Source organism: Colius striatus, chromosome 11, assembly GCF_028858725.1.
Source record: "Colius striatus isolate bColStr4 chromosome 11, bColStr4.1.hap1, whole genome shotgun sequence".
NCBI classification, from domain to species: domain Eukaryota; kingdom Metazoa; phylum Chordata; class Aves; order Coliiformes; family Coliidae; genus Colius; species Colius striatus.
This window is the reverse complement of record NC_084769.1, coordinates 24,366,211-24,384,331: the sequence shown is the minus strand read 5'-3', so window position 1 is coordinate 24,384,331 and position 18,121 is coordinate 24,366,211. Positions and strand designations below refer to the sequence as shown.

General features: G+C 37.0%; 1 protein-coding gene across 4 annotated transcripts in view; it reads left to right on the top strand.

Annotated features, from left to right (window-relative positions):
* The window catches only part of ATF2 (activating transcription factor 2), a 51,974-nt gene extending 38,225 nt beyond the window's left edge, over window positions 1-13,749 (top strand). For all 4 annotated transcript variants that reach the window (XM_062004505.1, XM_062004506.1, XM_062004507.1 and 1 more), the window contains 2 exons: window positions 1,793-1,898; window positions 9,666-13,749. In XM_062004505.1, coding sequence (XP_061860489.1) covers window positions 1,793-1,898; window positions 9,666-9,892 — 333 coding nt within the window. In that variant the 3' untranslated portion in view covers window positions 9,893-13,749. The remainder of the gene's footprint in view (window positions 1-1,792; window positions 1,899-9,665) is intronic.
* The last annotated feature ends 4,372 nt before the right edge of the window (window positions 13,750-18,121 follow it).

The following is an 18,121-nucleotide window of genomic DNA, read 5'->3' as shown; positions in this document are numbered from 1 at the left end:
AAAACCGCATCAGCACTTTTTTTGTTTTTTCCCAGCTATGTCAGTTCTGTGCAGCTGTGTGCTTGGCATCCAGACTTGTGGCTCCTCAGTAAATAACTTGTTGATCTAAGAGGAGACTGAGAGCTGGAGGCAGAAGTAGTGTGCCTTCTTAGCACCCCAAGATTCCAGGACACGTAGCTGGTAGAGAATTTGTGGGATTTATTGTTGGGATTTTTCATTGCCACCTTTTTTGTTTGTAGTGTCATTTTTCCATCATTAGGAAGGTCCATGAAGTCAGATTTTTTTCTTTCTTTCAGCTCTTGCTTTTGTGTTAAATACGAAGTTTCCAAAAGAGATGTTTGACACAATAAAATGACTGAATAAAAATGTTGTCCTTTATATTTTAAAAGGATTTCAAAGGCTTGAAAATTTTGTCTTCTAAATAGAGAGACAGAGGACACAGAGAGGAGCTTTTCTTTTTAAAATCTGGTATTTTAGTTACAGTATTTATAAACTATGTTACTTAGTGTAAGTAAACCTAACAAATTCTGTTCTTAAAAATTGTTTTTCCTTTTTCATCTCTGATTGTATTCTTATTTTTTAGCTTGCAAGTAAGTAGATTGACTTTCTCATGGGTTATTTTTCCCAAGGAATTTTAGTTGCAATCTATTTTTCCTGTGTTTGTTTTTTCTTGAACTCACTCCCAAATGCATAAACTTAAGCATTTTCCAAGCAATTGTCATGTGTTATGCTACGCTAACGTGCAAAGGTTCTTACAGTTGAAGTAACTTCAGATATCTATACTTGAAGGATTTATACTGAAAATAAATTAACCAGTGAAAAACATACATTGTGACAAGATATGGGGATCACAAAGCATTACAGATAACTTGACTGTGTAGATACATAAATATTTTTCTACTATTTAAAGTGAAATCAGATCTATCAAAATGCCCTACCATTCTTAATTTGGATTGTCACATATAATGCAGTTATGTAGTGCTCATCTGTAGATATCGCACTGCTTTACAGTCAAGGTAAGTATCACTGTCCTCCATTTTACAAATGGGGAAATTGAAGCACAAAGAAGTAAAATGACCTTGCTCAAGGTCACCCAACAGTGAAAAGGCACAGCCTGGAAATGAACTAGATTCTGCAGATGCTGTCTCCTAGATTACACTCCACTTTAGGGACATAAGCTGACATTCCAGGATTTTGTCATTATCAGTGATTCCTTCATAGTGTAAGTTTATGTATGCTTACTAAAGAGAAAATTAATATGGAAATGAACAAACATTTACTAGGTTATTGTCCATTATGTGAGATTTTCCTCTTCAGAGTCTCAAGTACAAATATATATTCACTAAAAATCATTCTTCATTGGCTGATTTTTTTTGTTCTTTACCTTTTTTAATGTTAACTGCAGCATCTGTTAAAATGTGGGTAGTTAAATGTAGGTTTACTTTGATTAGAATTTATCACAAGACCTGGCAGAAGAGTCTTACTGTAGCTGGATCATGTGAATGAGAGTATATGTAGACTCTGCGCCTGCAAACTGGAAAATGTCTGTTGTATTTTTTAAAGTACCATTTCCTACTTTAAGAAAATAATATAGTTAGCCATGTTTCAGCTAATATTTATGTATTCTGAGATAAAAGAAATTGATTCACTTTTGCAATATGTACCAAATGGAAACTTCTTGTATTTTATCTACCTCTAAATGAACACCTGAAAATCCTATAAAACTTAATACTTGCCTTCAAAATATGTGTAGTTTTAGCCTGGTAAAGTACATAACTTTATTCTCCTTTAGAATGAAGTCACCCTGCTGAGAAATGAAGTGGCACAGCTGAAACAGCTTCTTCTGGCTCATAAAGATTGCCCTGTAACCGCCATGCAGAAGAAATCTGGCTATCATAGTGAGTAATGTTCCATTACGTATAGCCTTAGGCTGCATCTATGAAATACTGCCAGAGTGAACTGAATGAATGTTACAACTGAGAACTGCAGTTCTGATATTACATTAAAGCTTATTTTAAAAAAAAAAAATCACAAAGGTTATTGGAAGACAGGAGTGAATGTGATATTTAGAAATATATTTTAAGTCATTTCAGTTGAAATATTGCATAACATTGAAGGTTTTATGTTGGTTTAATAAATGCACATGATAATTAGCATTTAAGGACTACCAGTTACTACACCTGCTTTGGAAAATGTAATTAAAGTATTAAGAGCACATGAAAAACCATTTTCTAGGCTTTACTTTAGCCTAGTACAGTGAAAGGTCCGTGTGGATTTTTTTTTGCCTTCATTGTAATGAGATTCCAGTGGAGGTAATATAACAGCTGTCCTCATTTACCATAATGTCCAGGATCAGTCAAACCGTTAAAATAATCAGATGCAGGTTCATGGCTCCTACTGTACAGTGTCTTCTGGATTCTTTTGATTTCCACATTGAGCAACTACCTTTCTATAAACAGAGTATTTGACAAAGCAGTTACTGAAGGGAATGCTGAGAGTTTCAGTAGCTTTTTGCTTTTCTAATACGTATTTTTTGCTTAAACTTGCTCATTTGATTTTACATCTTTCCAGCATTTTAAAGGTTAATCATTCCTTCCTGACATGAAACTTCCTTTTTGGATATGATACACTGTCCTAGAACCAGCTGCTGCTGCTGCAGAATAAATGGCCAATTTTGTCCATTGTACACAAATTTGTTACAAATAACCGAGCTGGGAATGCATTAGGCAACATTCATAATATATAACCCACAGCTTTCGTTTTTATGATTTAGTGATATTTCAGGATATTTGTAAATGTGAAGATTGTTTCTGCCATATGTAGCCACTTCATTTTAATTTGCCAGTGTCAGTAATTCAGGAGAATAAAGGAACATTTTGTATTGGATGCAAACAGATCCTCAGGTGCTTGCGATAAAACTTAATGGCCACCATCTTTACTTGTAGTCATTGTAAGCAATTTCATCAGAATGGGCAATATTTTTTAATTTAAAAGATTCGGGAGATTTAGCAACTCTCTGTTGCCATATATATTTAGAATACTGATTTTGTCAGTTTTGAGCTTATAAATCTTGGTCCTTTGATCTCCAGTCATTTTGACAAGATGGAATATAGCATCTTGGAGCAAATTGGAACAGTACAGAAATATGTTTGGGATTTATATTAACAATGATTGCTGCAGGGATGAGGCCATTATAGCTCCCATCTGACAGAACAACATAATTTTATACAAAAGCTACTAGGATAACATTATACATGCAAGGGTTTGTGGCCTTTTTTTTAAAACAAGCAAACAAAACCTCAAAACCACCAAACTGGGTTTCTTGAATTTTTATGTTTTTAGGATGTGTGTTCCTGAATTGGCATGAAAAAATATTTAAACATATGTCTTCAACTGGCAAAGTAATTACAGGCTAAGAATTTCTTCATTGAAGAATTAACGAATGGCCATTTTAGTAATGCTTATTTTCTGCCCTCAGAAAAGGACTATGACATTCCTAATTTACTAAGGAAAGCAAAATGAATAAGAACTAAACTACTAATCAGTGGGGAAAAAAATAGTAAGCAGGGATGTTAGAAACACAAATCACCCATTTTCTTGAAAAGTCTCTTGAAAGTAGAAGTTCAACATGAATCATAGTTATGCCATTCCTCTATAAGGATTTTTTCACGTTGTCTGTGTGTGAATATTGTAAGGAAAACATGTTGGCTAAGTGACATACCCAGACTACCACTTGCGACAGAAAAAAATGGTTACAGTTAATAAATCCATGAAAACAGTGTTCACAGTATCTTTAAATACTCAGCCTCACCTCCATCCCTGGAAAAGTGATGGAACAACTCATACTGAATGTTATCACTGAACATGTGAAGGATAAGATGGTTATCGGGGGGAGTCAACATGGATTCACCAAGGGGAAATCCTGTTTTGACCAACCTGATAGCATTCTATGAGTGCATAACCAGCTGGCTAGATGAGGGGAGAGCAGCACATGTCATCTACCTTGACTTCAGCAAGGCTTTTGACACTGTCTCCCATAACATCCTCATCAGAAAGCTCAAGCTGTGTGGCTTGGATGAGTGCACAGTGAGGTGAATGGAGAGCTGGCTGACTGACAGAGCCCAGAGGGTGCTGATCAATGGCACAGAATCAAGTTGGAGGCCTGTGGCCAGTGGAGTTCCACAGGGATCAGTTCTGGGGCCAGTCTTGTTCAACATCTTCATCAACGAGCTGGATGAGGGGGCAGAGTGTACCCTCAGCAAGTTCCCTGATGGCACCAAACTGGGAGGACTGGCTGATACTCCAGAAGGCTGTGCTGCCATTCAGCAGGATCTCGACCGGTTTGAGAGTTGGGCAGAGAGGAACCTCATGAGGTTCAACAAGGACAAGTGCAGAGTCCTACATCTGGGAAGGAACAACCCCATGCACCAGTACAGGCTGGGGGTCGAACTGCTGAAGAGCAGCTCTGCAGAGAGGGACCTGGGAGTCCTGATTGATAATAAGCTAAATATGAGCCAGCAATGTGCCCTTGTGGCCAAGAAGGCCAATGGCATCCTGGGATGCATCAAGAAGAGTGTGGCCAGCAGGTCAAGGGAGGTTCTTCTCCCCCTCTACTCTGCCCTGGTGAGGCCTCATCCAGAGTACTGTGTCCAGTTCTGGGCTCCTGAGCTCAAGAGTGACAGGGAACTGCTGGAGAGAGTCCAGTGCAGGGCCACCAAGATGATCAGGGGACTGGAACATCTTTCATACGAGGAAAGGCTGCGGGAACTGGGGCTGTTTAGTCTGGAGAAGAGGAGATTGAGGGGAGATCTTATTAACATTTATAAATACCTAAAGGGTGGATGTCAGGGGGGTTGGGACATCCCTTTTTTCTATAGTAGCTAGTAACAGGACAAGTGTAATGGGATGAAGCTGGAACACAAAAAGTTCCACTTATAAGAAAAAACTATTTCACTGTGAGGGTGACGGAGCAGTGGCACAGGCTGCCCAGAGGGGTTGTGGAGTCTCCTTCCTTGGAGGTGTTCAAGACCCACCTGGACATGTTCCTATGCGACCTGATCTAGGTGAACCTGCTTCTGCAGGGGGGTTGGACTAGATGATCTCTAAAGGTCCCTTCCAACCCCGACCATTCTATGATTCTAAATAGACATATTATGTTCATCGAGTAATCTACATTGAATTGCTTCAAAAGCTTATTGAGTGGTTTGGCTATCTCTGTGGAAAAAAAATGAAGAGATTACAGAGCTCCTGTAGTGCTCAATGTTTTGCACTGCTGAGACAGTGCCAGTTTGTACTATGCAGTCCATGTTTAAACAGCTAAGCCCACAATTTAATAGAGCTTATGGTACACTTAAATAAGCAAAGATAATCTGTTGCTTTTCAGGGTATTTTTGGCACTTAGTTTTACATAGTTTTAAGATGTCTCAGATTTGCCGGGCACATTTTTGTCTCAGGCAAGTGACAGTGCAGAAGTGCAGCTACTCCTTTCTTTTTCTAAGGTTGTTCTTGGGATCATATTTTCCTTATTTAAAAAGTCTTGTGCCTGTTTCAAAAGCAAATGTCATCACCACAAAGAAACCAGAAAAATGGTTATTGCACTTTGAGGCAGTATGGATGAATTTCTGCTACAATGTCTGAGTTTTCAGCCAGTTTAAACTTCTGTATTTCCTGAAGAAGGATGCTATTTGTGCTGAACACGTCTTTAAACATTAGAGAAGAGTGAAAGTGCCATGTTTTTTTTTATTTTAGCTCTTCTATACCAGATTGTAGACGACTTTAGAAACAATGATCTTATATTTTTCTCAGGCATGTTTGGGACTTGGAGCAGGAAAAAGATGAAAACTTGTGAAAGTAAAATGTCTTGTGAAAATTAGAGTTGTTAAAAAAGGGTGTTTTGGGTAATTTTTCAAAATGATATAATAGTCAAGAATGTTTGTACAAAACTGAATATAAAGGAAGATAAATAGAGGCTGCAATGTTAGTAGTGTTAAATGGGCCTTTTTGTGTTCTTTCTCCAGTTAGTTTTAAAGAAATGGTAGAAGGTGACTGCTCAATTTTAGATGTTGAATAATTTGAACCACAGTGTTCCCACAGCCAGTTCTGGACAGGCGACAGTCCTTCAGCAGCTGCAGGGGATAGTCACAAAGGCCAGCTCAGTGGAAATGAGCATTTCTAGACTCTCCTTGATAGTTCATGGGTGGCCTGATGAGAATTACCATGAGGCTTCCTGACTGGTGATTATCGGGGAACTGAAAGGAGTTCTGGATCACACGTCAATGCTTGAATACTTGTTCCCATTTTAGTGGGTTTTTTTCTTCAGAAGCCTGAAATCAATCTTTCCTTACCTTACTAAAAGCTATCAGTAAACAATGCTAAGAAGCAAGTGATAGCAAAGTTTGACACCTCTGAAAAGATACTTTATTTTGCATCCTTAAAAATCTTCTCTGTGTGTTGTTCGGTGTTTTTTACATCTTTTCTGTAGACCAGTCTAGCCCATGTTATGTTACCAAAATGGTAGATTCTTTCTTAGGATAAGAAAGAATCTGTCTAGGAATTATATAGCTTTCAGGAAAAGTTCATGCAATGTAGGTCTGTAAATTTTCAGCCTTCTAATATGCTTCTTGTAGACTGGTTTCTAATTTGGACTGTGCATTTTCCTTGGTTAAGGCAAAGTTGGTGGAGCATTTAAAAAATTGAAATACCTAGGCATTTTTCTATGTTGCTAGCTACATTATGATTCTGATATATATCAATTGCACTCTTGAAGCCACAGTCCTGTGCCTGGCAATTCTCTGGTGAACTAAGGAAAAAAAGAAAAGAAAAAAAATCTGTTGGAATTTGAATGACTTTCCTGTGTTCTAACAGCCTTTGTGTTTATTCCCAGTATTGAGGCTTAAGAAAAGAAGTCACTCATGCAATGAAGTGTCTATAAGTATTCTATAATCATAGAGTAGATTTTCTTGTTTGATTTTAATTCTTCAAATAGAGTGATGTATTTTTTTTAAGCTTGTATTTTTGTTGGAGTTAAGTAGTTTTTGGCTGCTATTCCTGTATAGTTACGGCTACAAAAGGAAGGATTTGGAAGGAAATCAAAATAGGGCGGTACCTCATTTCTACATATTTCTTTTTGAGTTATTGAGAGGATGTATGCTTCCAGTCAAATTTATTATCATAAATTAGGGGTAGATCTCTATCTTATATAATTACCTGTTTACTCTACAACCCCTCCTCTAGCCTCAGGCATCTGAAAATACGTGAATCTTGTGTTTTTGTCTCTTCAGCACAGTATGTTCATCTGCTCAGTGATACAGAATCTTCCGTTGTACATTGTTAATAAGTTTCCTCATAACTGTTTCTTCCACAGTCTTTCTGAGCCTATCAGACCTTTCTCATGGCCTTTTCCACTGTGATATTAGTACAGACATTTCTTTTGAGTTAAGTTAGCGACACACAGAACAATGGAAGCCCTTCCTTCTAGATTGAAAGCTCATGTTCTACTTTACTTCCTCTCTATCTCAGGCTTGTAACGTTTAAAACTAACCCTTTTTCTTGAGGATATGGGGGATTTGGCCAACAAGGAAATCGGGGACCAGCAAAAAAAAACATATCAGGAAGGCTGAGATTCATAGGAGAATAAGAACAGCTCTGAAGAGGAAGAGCGGGTGTTAGAGCGGGGAGGGTGTATCTGATACACGTTGTCCCACTTGCTGCCATTTAATTCTGTCTGAGTGGAAGAATATGCTACTCTCATAATGAGTAATTCAGTATTTTTCAGGAAGTGGCTCTAGTTTCTGTTTTTAACCAAGTTTGCTTGTGTTCCTTCTTCTTTTTACGGGATATCTTGTAGGTCTTGATAGAAGTGAAAGATGAAATCCTGTTGAATGCTGTTAACTGAATTGACACTCTTCTTGAATGGTCAAACGCTATTAAGGATCACAAATGTCTCTCTCTTTCAATGCTTGAAAGATCTGGTTTTGAAAAAAATGCAGCATCTGTAAAATAGTTGGTCTCATGGAGAAAAACATGATACTTAAAAATTACTATGCCCATGCTCTTTTAATATCGATATAAGAGAAATTCCTACCTTGTTCATCTAGGCAGTAGTTCTTCAAAAGAAATATAGCAGTTTTGCTTACTTACTTATCCTTTTTGGCCTTACCATCCTTTTCCAGAAGTGGTTGATAATAGAATTGTTGTTTTCGGGTTTTGAAGAGGAATATGTTCTTTGTATGCATGGGATTGCTCAAATATGTTTGTGTTGGGCACTTGACTAGCTAATTTAGTGAATCTTCTTACCCATAGCTAGTATGGCATATAAACCTTAGTACATTGTACATTTCATTTCAGCATTGTTTATTCATGCTTAATTGCTGTTGCTAGCCTGGTTTGCTGTGGAAACAAGAACATTGTCACATATTCAGAGTTATGAAGGCTGTGATACTACAGTGTCATCTTTTCCCCTAGACAATTTGTAGGCCCAATTTCAAGCAAATCTGAAAAGGATTGCAAAGACAGATCTAGAGAAAACCCAGCTTTGTTCCATTTCTTTGTCACAAGCAATAGTTCATGTTTCTTCTGTGTATCTCTCTATATTGTGATGTTATGCAATAGTCATAGTGTTTTCAAAGGGACTTCTAGCGTTCCATCTGTATACTGGGTTTAAGTCAGCATATAGAACTACCGTGCAAAATAATTGAAAACGCTAAATAGTACAGTGTTACAAAGAAGTTATCATTTCAGTGTTCATACTTGTGAAAACAGTAGGCTTGTTTCCATTTTTTATGTTTAGTCTTTAACCAAGTCTCTTGCTTGATTAGCATTTGCATACTGCCTTGGCTAACCTTTGCGACTGGCAAAAAAATGAGGATTTTAACATGACTAGGATGTCTGTGCAAGAAAGGTATTTTAAGTCATGCTCGTTTTGCAAGTTCTTGTTTTTCACAGTGAGAGCTGTTTTATAACCTGTTCATCCTCTGACATGAGAAAAACTGATGCAAATGTGTGGCTAATTCACTTTGGTTTTGTGGAGAGCACCTGAAGTATTCTTGAAGATATTTCTTAAAATTAGTTTTGACAATTTTGAATCTTACTGAGAGACATTTGTGTGCTAAAGAAGTTACAGAACCTCACTCTGTTAAAGAATGTGAGTTAAAACTTTGTGGAAGTATTGTCTGATTAATACAGTACTTAAATATTTTTTTCAGTTATCACATTCATGTTCCCAAATATTAATTCCCAAATGTAGAATTATTCTTGTTTGATTACTAAGTAAACATAGTAACAGAGAATATTAAAAATCTAAAACCAATTCACACGGCACCAAGAGATCTGGTAGTGTTTTTCATCTATAAATATTGCTTATTGACATGAGCAGTCATCATTAGACCTGGGCATGGTACCCACCAGCTGATTTACTAGGCAGGAAATAGGATAGTTTTCATTATGACTTTGAAGATGTGAAAACATTCTTGCTTCCTGAACATTCATACCGCAGTTCATGTTTTTTGCTTGCAAAATAGTATTTTCTTTAAGAAATGAAGGCAAGGTTGTTTTGCAATCTGTACTTCATGACACCAGGAATTGTGATAATTTAGGGGGCAGTTGTTGTTACTTGGGATGTTGGTGGTCTGCATTGCGGAGGAAAAAAATAAATCCTTTTTCTTCAGCTGCAGATAAAGATGACAGCTCGGAAGACATATCAGTGCCAAGCAGTCCACACACGGAAGCTATTCAGCACAGTTCAGTCAGCACTTCCAACGGCGTGAGCTCGACTTCCAAGGCAGAAGCGGTGGCCACTTCCGTCCTGACGCAGCTGGCCGACCAGAGCACAGAGCCCGTGCTCTCTCAGATTGTCATGGCACCTCCCTCCCAGGCGCAGCCTTCAGGAAGTTGATTAAAAACTTGCATTGCAGCAGTTTCTTAGATACACATTTGTGACTTTAAAGGGAAACCAACAAAAGACCAGTCTCCATCTAGGAGAAATTGTAGCTTAAAAATTACTCATTTTTAAAAATCCAACTTAAATTTGGCTTTAACAATTGGCAGGTGAAGGTGAGACAGAACACCAGTTCTGGTCTCTTTGCAAAAGACTTTTCTTTTTTTAAGTATTAGTTTTACTAGTTATTTTTGTGCTTAATGTGTAAAGTGTGTGTACAGTACAATGTGGTTTTTCGTTCTTAATTTGGTATTATTTCAACAAACATTGGGGTGAATTACGAAAGGTCATCCCCAAGACTGTGATAGTAATATTATGTGACATTTTTATACCAAAGTTCTGCATAGTCCCTATTGACTTTGTAACGTCAGCAAGGTCATAAAGCACTAGGCAAGAGAAAGACAGTAACAGTAAATTTGCTTTTAGTCTTTTTGCCTTTTTGTTGTTTTGCACATTACGAGAGGGAGAACATTGGGAGAAAAATGTTTGGGTTGTTTTATGTATAGCATTTTGGGTGGCTTTTTAACTGTTGGGGTTGTTCATTTGTTTAATAGGGCCAGTACAGTATACGAGATACAGAACTCTTATGCACATAACCTGTCCTAAATGAGGATCATTACTAAATAGATTTGATTTTTTTATTATTATTTTTTAATGGTGTCAGGTAGGATTTTTTTTGTCCCCTCCAACACTTTCATTTAGGGGGGAGGAGAGCTTTATTTCTCCGGTCAGAACAGATCTCCATAAGTACCCTTTGTTGCTAGTCTGAAACCAGTAAGCATATTGTAAAATACAGGGTTATCAAATATGGAATACTTAGTATTCTAAAGTAGGTTGATATTTTATGGATTTTTGAGTCACAGACTGAGGAGTTTACTCATGGTTCTGGGTGCCAGAAGAGCCTAAAATCCTTCAGACAAGTCAAGACTTTTTTTTGTCATTGTCTTGTATTTGCAAGCTAACTTGTACTTAATTCTCGTGTAAGCACTGTCATCTTTTAGTAGCAAAAATTTTGATACCTTTCTTGTGGGGGAAAAAAAATAATCAGTATCTACCGTATCTTGGAAACAATGTAATTATGATGTGGTGTGTGTGGTGTGTGCGTGAGAATGGTTCCGTAGTTAATGCCAGCAGTCTTTTGCTTGAATGTTTAAAGATGCCTTCAATGTGATGCTGGCTGATAGGTGATTGCAGTTTTAAAATGTTATTTACTGTGCTGCGAACTTGGATAACTAACATTCCATGATGTAGTTTGTTTCTGATGAGATGATTGTAGGTACACTTTTTCTCATTATCCAATCATCTGTAGGATATTGAGTTTTTTAAATGTGCCATTATCTATTTTGATTCTGTACTCATGTTCAAAATACAGTACAATATTTTACAATAGATTAAGTTGTTTAAAAAAAAGTAGATGTGTGCTTTCAGGTCAGAAAACTCTGTATAATAGCAAAACCAGATGCATAGTAGCAACTGGCAGTAAAGCAGGATTCCATTATGTATATAACAAAGATTTAATGCATTTATAATGGGTTGTGTAGTTCATTTGCTCTTCCTTCTCCACATTATACTATGTGTTTTAAAGTGTCGGTGCCATCAAGTTTCAATTTGATTCAGTTTTAAATCTAAAACTGTAATTGATCCACAGGAAAATCATAATTCTCCAGTATATATACAACCACGCTATAATGAAAACTGGACAAAGAAGTATCTAAGTCATATATGTATCATTGCAGAACTTTAAGCATGAAAATAATAAGGATCCTAAATATTTTGTATTTTAAAATTAAGAAAGTTGCGTTGGTAACCTCACGTGTTTAACGGTCTTACTTTCCCAATTTCAAGACAAAAACCTGTAACAGTTATTGAACGTTTCCAGCATGGTGAAATACAGTGGACCTCTTGTGAGAAGGAAATTAATTGCAAAGGCACAAAATGTGAATTCTGCAAGAAAGCTATACAGTCACTTTTCATTGTAGTTTTGGTGGACTAGAGAAGGCCTCATTGATTATACTATAATTTGTTCTCCTAAACACAAAGGCTTTTAAATCATATTTATGTAAGTGGAGTTTTTTTATAACAAAACTGTCGCGCTTGTAAAATAAGTCTACATAAGTGTATAGGAGACGTGTAAACAGTTAATGAATTTAACAGTGGGGCTGGAAAAAGAACCATTAAAATCTGTGTTCGACAAATAGAGAGAAGTTATTAGTTGTACTACCACGGATACGTTTCGAGACGTATTTCACACTACTTCTGTACTTAGCATTTGGGGTCTTTACATTTGACATGTTTCACAAACTGTACTGTTTTCTTTTATGTGCAGTTTGCATGAGTAAATCATCAAAGAGAATAAAATCTATCTTTAAGTTATGCTCCTATTTTAATGAAATTATAATTGTTCTAAAAGGCAGTGCTGTCTTCAGACCTATTTCTTCATCCTTGCAATTATCAGCATTTCTCTGAAAGTCATTACTGTAATGTGAAAGTCATGTCATGTAAATAAGAACACACACGTTTCTTTAAAAAATAAGCCAAATTCCATTTCTCTGCAGTTGGGCTCCAGCAGCTTCTGAGGAATAAGCCTTGTACCCCTAATTCCAGGAGCCCAAGGTAATCTGCAGATAAAGGTGTTCTTAAACAAAGCTTGGTGATCCCAGGTGTTGGTCAGCCATTTCTGGTTGCTTCGAGTTCCACAGCAGAAGCACTGTGTCTCATCGGAATTTCCAGCTAACTTCCAGATGTCTTAATCTTATCTTAATGTACATGAAGCCAGGAGATAGCAGCTACAGACAGATAAACAGCTCATAGTTTTGTTGTGAAAGGTTGAGAAGAAATCATGCCCTCACGCTTAGGTTTTAGAATAATAATAAATGAATGTTGGGAACATACAGAGTGGCACATTCTGTTACATTGTCACCTGAGAAGCTCTTGATAGAACCCTGACAGGGAGGCTTTGGAGGAAATGGGAAGAGTAAAGTTGTTGTGTATTTGAATTTATTGCATGCGTTGACCAAAGGAAATTACAGTTAAACTACACACAACTTTGAGACCGATATGAGAATAATGGCCAAGGCTTCTGTTGCTTCATTACGTTCTTTTACTGACTATATGAGTTATGCTCGTCACTCCAAGGAAAAAAACACAAAGGCTGTGTAACAGGGGAACAAGCCTACTTTTTCACGTCCACAGTGTAAAAGACTTAGTTTTACGCCTAACTATCCAATGCACGTAAGCTTTTTCCCTTTAAAATGCTAATAGAGACTGGGCAAAGAAAGATATTACACTGATGGAGTGAGATGACAGAAGTGTTGGATGAGCAGTGATTTCAGCTACCAGAATTACAGAAGTAATTTGCTTGGAGGCAGACACAAACATTTTAATTGGTCATCATAAATGATAATGAGGAGAAAACATAGTGAAATTAAGTGCATCCTAATAAAGTAAGGTATGTTAAATTGCACTGAAGGAAACTTCAGCGATGCTTCTTGACATGATTAATATACTCATGACAATGTGTCTAATGAAGGTTGTTTGCATTTATATGCTGCCTGTTGCCTCCCTCAGTAGAGAAATTATGTGAACTGCGCTCATTTACATTGCAGAACAGTCAGCATAAGGTTAGCTTACAGTAAGTCTCTTCCTTTACACTTGTTTTTCAGCATTCACATCAACCCCAATACAGGTACAATTTATTTAACCTGGATCTTGTAAAACACTGTAGGGTGGGTCCAGATGACACCATGAAATCATTTTGGGATTTTCCAAGTTTTATATTCTTCTGTACTAGGTCTCCTGTCCTTTTTTAATCTTAGGTTTTAATATGACTTTTTTTAATCTTGATGTAGTTTCAGATCATGAACTTTCTTGTTCTTCACTTTCTTCTTCAAAACTATTTCTCTTTGTGTGATAAGCCCCCAAAAGTGCTTACATACTTAGTGTGGAATTTCTTCTTTTTGCATATTTCTTCCTCCTTGGGTGTGTTAACTCTCGTTTCCTTCGTTTCCAGAAGTTAGTAGTCGGGAGAGGAATTTGTGCATGGCATGTATATTGTCGTCTTCAGCTAAAATAGATATGAGAAGCTTATGAAATCTTGACATTTACATCATTCTAGAACAAGATACATTAGAAAATACGTGTTTAGGATGTTTTGAATCTCCAGGATGTAAATTTCATTACAGATGGTGTGCACAACACATCAGTGCAGGTTGTACACTGATGGCTTCATAATTCTGCAAAGTGCAACTGTCTTCAAAAAGAGCTACTGACCTCCTAGGTGTGAGGTTAGTTATAATCTAATTACCTGTCTGTCAATAGAATAATGAGAGACATAAACTTGATCCAATTTGTGTAGTTATTTTAAGCCTTGCTCAAAGTCTCTATCCCTATTCAATTGCCATTTTTATAATGATGATTTATGCTGTGCCAAGCACTTTTTTCCTATTCCTTTCTGGGAAAGAGGAGGGAGGCGGGAGAAGGTTCTCAAATTTTCAAATAAACTGCCTATAACAGTTTAGTCTGGAAAGGAATACTCAATCAGAAATGTGTTGTGAAGTTATTATGCAAGTGTACAATTTTTAATCCATAGATAAAGAGACAGTAGCTTAAGCTGCAGAGACTAGTTGGAAATGGTAACAAGCATAAAATATACAGGACAGCTTGAAGCAAAGATAAGGAGTCATGCTTCTAGGAACTTTTGTTTGGCTTCAACACCAATAGCGGAAACAGTAGAGTAGGGAGTGGACAGTGTTTATAATCACTTTGGACAGCAGGGCCTGGTGATGCTTCAACTTACAATTAACGAGCTTAAAGGCTAGTACTCTTTAGCCTAGGGAGATCTGGCAGTGCTACACTGAGATGAGCATCAGGAATGAGCGTGCTGTCACAGAGATACCTTCAAAGGAACAGAGTTGCGGGTAACCAGGTTTTGCTCGCATGGTGCTCGCCTGGGGCTACTTCAGTACATCAAAGTACCAATATGAGCTGTTACACTTCCACTTCATACATCTGTCCACAGGCAGCTTGAATGCAAATCTGATGGGTGTGTTTACCTACCGGTAGGACAAAAATTAAGGTCTGCATTTTTTTTCCACTGCCTAAAAAGTTCCTGCTCTTGTTTTGTTGCAAGCTGGTAGTGGCATGGTTCATAAAGAATATTTCTGTCACTTTAGTTCAATCACTTGTTCTAGACTATTACAGAAGGCAAAAATACTCTCTTTGATAGATCACTGTACTGATGCATTTTAGAAATTGAGTCATTTCAGAAAGCCTACTAATGTGTTTATGTTTAAATATAGCATGTGAAATTACATCCATGTCCTACATCTAGGATTCTAATCAGGAGAAAAGGGAGACAAAGAGAACGAGCCCTCTGATTTAGCAACAAACAAACAAAAAAATCTTTCTGAATAAATTGAAAGCATGAAACAGAGTCTGTGCCATTTGCCTGCTGTTCCCTCTGAACCAGAACATGTTGTTTCAGCACTGAATTACAACAGCCCTTTTCTCAGACACTGTCTTTGACAGAAAGGTGCCTTCTGTGATGATCTATTTCTTCAAAATGTTTACAGCGGTTAGGAATGTTTTGATCTTACTTCAGGTAAGTAGTACAAACATCCTGCTATTCTTGACTGTGTTGAGAAAGATACTCTTAAAGGTGATACAATGTATAGTATAGACATTGCAGTTGCCTCTAAAATGCCAACAAAGCTTATAGCTGGCATGGTTATGATTTTAAAACAAGTAAAGGCTAGTATTTCACTTCTCTTGTTTTCTGTCTCCCTTTTCAGTAGAATTGCTCTAAAGGTCTAATGATTTTTGCTGAAAAAACAGATAATCCTTGTAAATGCCCAACTGATGCTGGATGATAGGAATGTTTTGAACACTTGATCATTTTGTTGAACACTTAATGAATCTTGAGTTTACAATTTATGACTTTTGCATACGTGTGAATATTTGAAAGATTTCTTTCTGCTGTCTCTAATAGTTTACCCAGACTTTTTAAAATCTGTTTCTAATAGGACTTAACTCTTTTTTTTTCTTCTATAAATTATGCAGCACTCTCTTGAATACTGTGTAAGAAGATTGCTGGCCACAGATCTTTGAGCTCTGTTTCCAATCTCTGCGCATCTGGGATACTGTTTCTGAGTTGTCAGCATAGTTGTATTTGTCACTTCTGCCTATCATATGGCACAGCATTGGCCTCCTTGGGAGAGAAACATGTTACACTGACTTGGATGCTTCTCTTCTATGGGCTCTTCAAATCATAAGTACCAGTTTGTTTTATGAATTCTGGCTTTTTCCTTGTTCCAAAAGTCTGTCAAAGTTTTATTTTGGAGAAGAAATGCAGTATCTTTAGTTGCTTTTGTAATTCCACATCTAGTTTAGATTTTGTTGCTGTTGGTTTCATCTGTTGGGTAAGGGCACACCCCTCCCACTTAACACCAACTGCCTTTTGTAGCATGCCAGGCACACCGGCATGTTTGTGAGGGCACATACAATCCCGTGGGTCTTGTCTGCCTAAGAACTTGTTACCAGTTTCGCTGAGTTAGACAAATACAAATTTTTAGAGACTGTAAAGTTTTGCTTTGACATGTCAACTTATTTCAGTCCAGCTCATGTTGCTGGAGAATAGTATTAAGCCAAATTTTGATTTAAAAAAGAAAAGCATGTGTATAAGTTACTGAACCAATACAAAGCTACTTCCATTTTTGCAGTACACCATTTCTTAAAACATTTGCCTTAGAACAAAGCAGCCTTCCTACAATGACAATTTCAAAGAAACTTCCGCCTGTTTTGTGAAGAGGTGATTAATTTTGCCCTATTGACGTTAAATTCCTGCTATAATGAGGCTTTCCCAAGCAGGTATGAGAGCAGGATCTGATTTAGCCAGCTGCTAATTGCCATCAATGCTTCCATCAGTAAACATAATTTAGTCAAAATTTGAGCAATGCCAGCAAGATCCAGCAATTATTTCTTTTTTTTCCTTCTAATTCAATATCATACTTCTTTCAAAGGCCTGAAGTTACTCCTCTGAAGTCACAGTTGTAGTTAGATCTTTACTGTAGCTTAGTGTAAGCAAAGAAGATTTTTCCTGAATATTTTCTCACTGATAATCTGCAAGTGCTCAGACATCTATGATATTTGTGTTTATGGGTCACTTGAATAGAGCCATAAGCCTCTACTCTGAAAGACTGATAATTTGTCTAGTCTGTCAACAGTCACTTCTCTGCAGCAAGCAGCAATTGCTACTGCTGCTGCCAGTGGAGTTGAAGACCTGTTAAGAGCAAGAGACCTTGGTGTGAGACCTGTACTTCAGACACATTGAGTATATATTAAAAAACCACTTGACAGTGAAGCATTTCTGAATTCTGTTGGTATGCTGTATTACACAAAAAAACCTAATTGTTTTTCAAAGAGACTACTTGGAACTTTCAGGTTCCATTCTGGGCTGGTTTTGATCAATTTTTTTTCTTTCAGAATTTCAGTGCAAAGTGAAGTCATGACAACACTCTGAATGCCGAATTTTGCTGTGGTGAACTGTCAGACAGGCTGCTATATACTCCAAGCAGCAGTACTTACAATGATCTAATGAAAAAAATCCTCATAATGTGTTCATTTGCATACATGAAAAACTAAAGTATATTTATTGAAGATGTTTTGACTTTCTGTAAGTGTTAACAGTAGTCTCTTAAGGAAAAAGTTAATAGTTCGCTTCTCAGTCACCCATTTTCCTGCAGAATAAGGGAAATTTTAATGTTATACTGAGAGGCTTATGGACATTAAACTACCTACATGGCATTCCAGCACATGCACAGAAGAACTTCATTGCACTTCAAAGTAAAATACATTGTGCCCTGCAAAGATTAAAAATGGAGATGTCATCTTGTACAAGCTAAAATGAAAATGAATCGGTGCAAAGTGTAATATTCAAAAGTGAATGTTATGAAGCTATTATTGCTTAAAAATCAAATTGTTAACAGCTCTATTCCTGAACAGGAATTATTTTTTGGTACTGTAATCTGTATTGAGGTTTTCTCCAAAAATAACACAGGAAATTCTGTGCACAGTTACTGGAGCAAGGCATTTCTGGCGGATTTCCATGGCATGCTCAGAATCTGTGAACTGGCCTGTATTTATTTTAAAATGTGGAAAATATTTTTGGAAGTGCTGACTATAGCTCAAACC